Genomic DNA, 5,735 nt, shown 5'->3' on the forward strand with positions numbered 1-5,735 from the left:
AAATTATGGGCTATGACAAACACAGCATTCTTGCCTGTTCTAAAGGGTTGCCTTTCATTGTCTCTATACTGCACGTACCCCTTTTCCCTGTGGTATATAAGCTGTGGGTCTGGGAAATAGCAGTGCTGAGATGTACCTGTCTTGCTGCTGCCCAAGACGACACTTCCATCTATAAGTTCCCCAACAGAATAAAACACCCTTTACTGACAAACTGAATTTGTCTGCCTCATTCTTTAGTTTCTAGGCTCCTTCAGAATTTGGGGCAACTTCATATATGTGGCCCTTTCACAGAACACTGTCTTGTCACTTCTGCACAATTTTCTTTGTCAAAATGGCCTATAAACTCTCAGGTTTAATTCCTTCTTTGAGTCTTCACTTCTTTTTTTATGAAGACTTCCATATTCATGTAGAATATTAATATTAAATTAAATTGTTATGCCTTTTCTCCTGTTAAATCTGTCTTTTGTCATTTTAATTTACACAGCCCCCAGCCCTAGACTCTAGGAGGGTAAAGGAAGAATTGATTTTTCTTTCCTCAGTGTACTAAGCTCAAGTTTCAATTTTGTGGTATGATCCATCAGTAAATCATATTAGGTCCGGGTTCTCAATAGGAGTTGTTAATAAATCCGACTGACATGCTGAATGTTCCCTACTGAGGTAAGACAATCAAGAGGCTCCCCTTCTGGTAAGGACAGAGGGTGGCAGAATACAGTGTGCTGCAGAGATGAGTAGTAACGTGAGAGGGAGAGAGCGATAGAATCTTACAAGAGGTTAATCAGCTGCCTGAAATGTGCAGTGAGATCTCAGTCAGGTGTAATGCCTGTGCAGGAGGTCAAGCAGGGAGCCTAGAACAACTTCAGCAGAAGCAACAACAAATGTGGCGTAGCATCTACTGCCCTAAGACAAGCGGGGCTATGCCTTTGCAACTGGGTCAAGGATAAGGCTGCAGTAAGGGCTTTTGATGGTTCCCTATGAAGTGCAATTAAAAGTCCATGGGCTTGTCTAGATTGCTATGCATAAATAGACAAAATGGCTTCCTGTAGTTTCAGGATTCCTAGGGCCAGGGGCTGTTGAAGAGCCTTATTATAGTTACAGAAGACCTGCTCACATCTGAACTGTGGTTCTGCAATCATCTTGCTGGGTGGAGACCACTTTTGTGCAGCCACGCCCAGTGCCTTAGTGGGGTCCACCTGACTAACCCAAACCATCCCACCAGGCGCCTTTTGGGTAAGTCCTGTGCCTTATCTATGTCTGTATCCCACAGTTGAATGAATGAATGAACACATTCTAACTTGACTATTCAAAATAATGAAAGTATTATTTAAGAATCAGAAAAATAAAATATAGGTGGGGGCTGGGGGAGTCAGCAAACTACAGGAGCCAAGGAAAAATTCCCCTTTCACCCTCCAAAGGTTCGCTGAAAATCAACTGAGAAAAGACAGTTTAATAGGGAAAACTGCATACAATTTTATTTATCAGTTTTACACTATAGCAGGATGAACCACAGACAAAAATCCTCAGACACAGGATTAAAGAAGGAAGAGGTTTTTTATTCAGCTGGGAGCGTCAGCAGACTTGCGTCTTAAGAGCTGAGCTCCCGGAAAAGGAAATACTTGGCCTTTTTAAAGGCTTACAACCTTAAGGGGTCCACATGAAAGGGTCGTGATAAATCGAGCCAGCGTGGGAAACGTGACTGGGGGCTACATGCATCAGTTAACAGAACAAAAAGTTTTACAACACTTTTTTTTTTTCATACAGTGTCTGGAATTTACAGATAACACAAGTAGTTTAGGTCAGGGGTTGATGTTATTATTATTCCTTTTTTTTAACTCCTAGGTCCGGGTGGTGGTGCCAAGGTTGTCTGGCTGTTCATCTTACGTTTGTTTCTTTGTCTCTTTCTTCCTGTCTTGTGAACTAGGCAAGGTGGGGGGAGGAGGGAAGCAGGAGTAGTAGTGGTCTCCTTCCTTAACACAACACGGGGGCCTTCAGAAGACCCAAAGATAGAGGGGAAAGTGGGCATTGTTATACTGAGGTACCAACAAAGTATGAACAGCTGTGTAGAAATGTGATTGGACAACAGGGGTGTGATCTAATGAAAATAGGCTGAGTGGGGAAACCCAGCAAGGCCTCCCTGTCTAGATTCTTCTTGGCCTCCCTGGGCATTCGTTCTTTTTTCTGGGTATGGGGGGCAGGACCTTCTCTGGAATGAGGATCTTATGACCTACAACCACACAACGTAGGTCAGATAATTTCACCATGGCCACTTTTTACACAGAGAGGCTGAAACAATCTGAACACAGAGCACGAAGAGATATTTTGATAATTCTTACTCTACAGGAATCCAAATTGTTACTCAACAACAACAACAAAAAAAAACAGGTCTCCTTCTAGGAGGGCATTCTGCTGCTGACAAATATGATATGCTTTGTGTTTTTTACCCAAAAATAATTTGAGATTTGGGATTTAAGTTTATCTTCAGTTTCTCTACTCAATTCCGACCTACCGGGTCAGTGGTTGTGATCAGTAGATAAGAACAGCTCCATCCTCTCGATGCCCCCAGAGCAGGGGAGGAGGGTGGGCTGGAAGTGGCCAGAACTGGGTGAGCTCACCCTAGAAGCCTCCTCTTCCTCCCTATTCAGTTACTCCCCCTTTCTTCTCCAGATCTGGGAAGCCTTCCAGTTGGGGGCAGCAGGACAGCCTCCATTCCCCCCGACCCCACCTCCCACCCCCGGGAGAGGTACTGTTGGGAGAATGCCCTCCTAGAAAGAGACTTGGGTTTTGCTCCCTAGGAGCCCTGGAATAGCTTTGGCCAGAATTCCATGTCTCCCATTAGTACCTCTCCTGAGGAGAGGGCCTCCCTTTCCCGTGATCACCTTTTGCATCCTTTGTTAACCTCCAAGTCTACTTGGTGAAAACGGCCCACGAAGAAGTAACAAGGGCTTTGTCCCTAGTGTGTCAGGTTTGGGCACCAGTGCTGTAGTGGCTTTCTCTGCTGCTCTTTGTGCATCAGCAGACAGATGTGGTTTACATAGGAAGAAAGACTAATGTAGGCAAATATTTGCTCTTTCTTCAGCAGCCCTGAAAAGATGGTGGCCTGGGTGATTCACCACTCCTTCCTCACGTCCTTGATTTTATTTGAACTCAGTTCGATATGCTCCTCCCACCGTTTTCCTCTTGGAAGCCAAACCCCTTTGTCATCTATATAAGGTCCACACCCCAGGAGCTGAGTGATTGCAGAAACTGGCCTTCCATCTCTCTCAGACACCAAGCTGCAGGTCCAGGTAAGCAGTCCAAGAGATGTTCTCAGGTGCCGCTTCTGCTTCAGGGTTGGAGAGGAAGAAGCTAGGGCCAGTCCACAGCACTGAGAAAGCTTGGATGATGTTAGCACTGAAAACAATGTGACCCAGGCAAACATCAGCTGCAGGCAGAGGGGTCGGGGTGGAACGTGCAGGCTACAGAGCATCCATGGAACTGGAAAAGAAGGAGCCCTCAAGTTGGGGGAGGCCAGCATTTTTCTTTGGAATGCAATGGAATCCTTTATGATGCCAGTGTCAGGCACTGGCCTGAGTTCCCTTACGCTGTAAGACAACAAGACTCTGTCACCCATGGTCCTAGATGTTGGGGATACAATTTGGTTCATGATTTATTCAAACTGATGTTTTGATGAGCCATTTGAGCACTAGATACAAATGTATTTTGGATCAAAGAAACGCCAGTATTCAAAGATAGAAACTGACAGAATTTTAGGTCACTTCGTAGGTCACCACCTAAAGGGGAAAAAGACCTCGCTTTGGAGAGTGGCAGTAAAACGCTTGTGGAGAAGGATACACGTGAGTGTCTCATTACACAAAAAACCTCAGGAAGTGGGACGGACATCTTTCTGGTTGACCTGAGACCGAAACTGTAAGCCAGGGAAGCCATAGGTGGGAGCTGGAGTTCTTTTTCTAAGAGGCCTCTTTTCCTTCTGTCTCCTTTTCTCAATTAGGCTTTTCCGAGAAAGTGAGGCCACCATGGCTCTGGATAAGTCTGTCATCCTGCTCCCTCTGTTTGTCCTGGTGCTACTGGTGCTGGGCTGGGCCCAGCCTTCCCTAGGCAGTGAATCCGCGGCCGAGAAATTCCAGCGGCAACACATGGACTCAGACAGTTCCCCCAGCAGCAGCTCTACCTACTGCAACCAAATGATGAAGCGCCGGAATATGACACAGGGGTGGTGCAAATCAGTGAACACCTTTGTGCACGAGCCCCTGGTAGATGTCCAGAATGTCTGCTTCCAGGAAAATGTCACCTGCAAGAACGGGCAGACCAACTGCTTCAAGAGCAATTCCAGAATGCACATCACAGAGTGCCGCCTGACAGACGGCTCCAAGTACCCCAACTGTGCATACCAGACCAGCAATTTGGAGAGACACATCATTGTGGCCTGTGAAGGGAGCCCGTATGTGCCAGTCCACTTCGATGCTTCTGTGGAGGACTCAACCTAAGCTCAGAGCAGCGAGATATCCCACCTCCCTCAACCTCATCCTTTCCACAGCTGCCTCTTCCCTCTTCCTTCCCTGCTGTGAAAGAAGTAACTCCAGTTAGGGCTCCTATTCAACACACTCATGCTTCCTTTTCCTGAGTCCCACCCCTGCGTGATTTTGGGGGTGAAGAGTGGGTTGTGAGGTGGGCCCCATGTTAACCCCTCCACTCTTTCTTCCAATAAAACACAGTTGCAAACACTTGATTTCTGAAGTGGTTCTGTCTAAGTACTGTTTCTGGCATCGCCTTCCAGCAAGGGGTAAGAAGGGTAAATCTGATTCGCTTTGGAGAACGGTGAATGAAGTAATTAAATGCTTTCCCTTCTGACTTGGATTTTAGTGGCTTGAGAAAATTCCTTTCCTTGTAGATTCCTTGATGCCAAATCTAAAACTATTAAGCGTGGGCTGTTGTAGACAAAAGGGAGCAACAGCCTGGGACACTGCCATGCAGGGTGAACTGACAGAGGGGTGAAGCTCAAATACAGTCATTCTGTGGCACAGAAGGAAGGAGAGTGCGACCTCAGGAAGACCCTGCTTAGCCTCAGGATGAGGAAGAAGAGTCAATGGAATTATGATCCTAAATTTCCATTTTCCTTTTTTTTTTTTCTTTTTAGTAAGCTATTACTAAATCAGAGAAATGGGCACCTCTTAGTTGGAAAGTCAGAACCTTCCATTTTAGAGCTAGAAGTGACTTTGGAGAGCATGGAATTGAGGGATAGCAAGTAGATTTCAGTTTGTGTACCAACTCTAATTAGAAGTGTCGGCCGGGCATGGTGGCTTACACCTGTAATCCCAGCATTTTGGGAGGCTGCGGCGGGTGGATCACCTGAGGTCAGGAGTTCGAGACCAGCCTGGCCAGCATGGTGAAACCCCATAACTATTAAAAATACAAAAATTAGTGGGTCATGGTGGCGGGTGCCTGTAATCCAGCTACTAGGGAGGCTGAGGCAGGAGAATCACTTGAACCTGGGAGGCGGAGGTTGCAGTGAGGTGAGATGGTGCTGCTTCACTTCAGCCTGGGCAATAAGAGCCAAACTGTGTCTCAAAAAAAAAAGAAGTGTCTACCCAAAATGCTGTAGAAAAACAATTCCGGACAGTGATATGGTTGAACAAGAGCCTCTAATGAAGGCACAAGACGGGGAAGGGTGCGTGTGCCACACATATGCCATCCCTGACCAAATGTAACCCCTGCCTTTCCAGTGACTTGCACATGGCTTG

The 5,735-nt window shown here is 46.4% G+C and overlaps 1 protein-coding gene across 3 annotated transcripts; it reads left to right on the top strand.

Annotated features, from left to right (window-relative positions):
• Nucleotides 1-2,875: 2,875 nt before the first annotated feature.
• On the top strand, nt 2,876-4,723 carry LOC111538697 (ribonuclease 1B pancreatic). 3 transcript variants are annotated; one of them, XM_023207228.3, is made up of 3 exons: nt 3,182-3,281; nt 3,748-3,830; nt 3,986-4,723. In XM_023207228.3, exon 3 carries the CDS (start codon nt 4,011-4,013, stop codon nt 4,479-4,481), a length of 471 nt encoding a protein of 156 aa, XP_023062996.2. In that variant the 5' UTR covers nt 3,182-3,281; nt 3,748-3,830; nt 3,986-4,010; the 3' UTR covers nt 4,482-4,723. The 3 variants fall into 3 exon arrangements, with proteins under 3 accessions (XP_023063674.2, XP_023062996.2, XP_023062368.2); XM_023206600.3 differs by having other exon boundaries at nt 3,199-3,281; nt 3,760-3,830; XM_023207906.2 differs by lacking the exon at nt 3,748-3,830 and having other exon boundaries at nt 2,876-3,281.
• Nucleotides 4,724-5,735: the final 1,012 nt, after the last annotated feature.

Source organism: Piliocolobus tephrosceles, unplaced genomic scaffold (genome assembly GCF_002776525.5).
Source record: "Piliocolobus tephrosceles isolate RC106 unplaced genomic scaffold, ASM277652v3 unscaffolded_40575, whole genome shotgun sequence".
Taxonomy (NCBI): domain Eukaryota; kingdom Metazoa; phylum Chordata; class Mammalia; order Primates; family Cercopithecidae; genus Piliocolobus; species Piliocolobus tephrosceles.

Bases quoted from the DNA above. Each gene is read 5' to 3' on its own strand.
- LOC111538697 (XM_023207906.2), top strand. From the start codon at position 4,011: ATGGCTCTGGATAAGTCTGTCATCCTGCTCCCTCTGTTTGTCCTGGTG.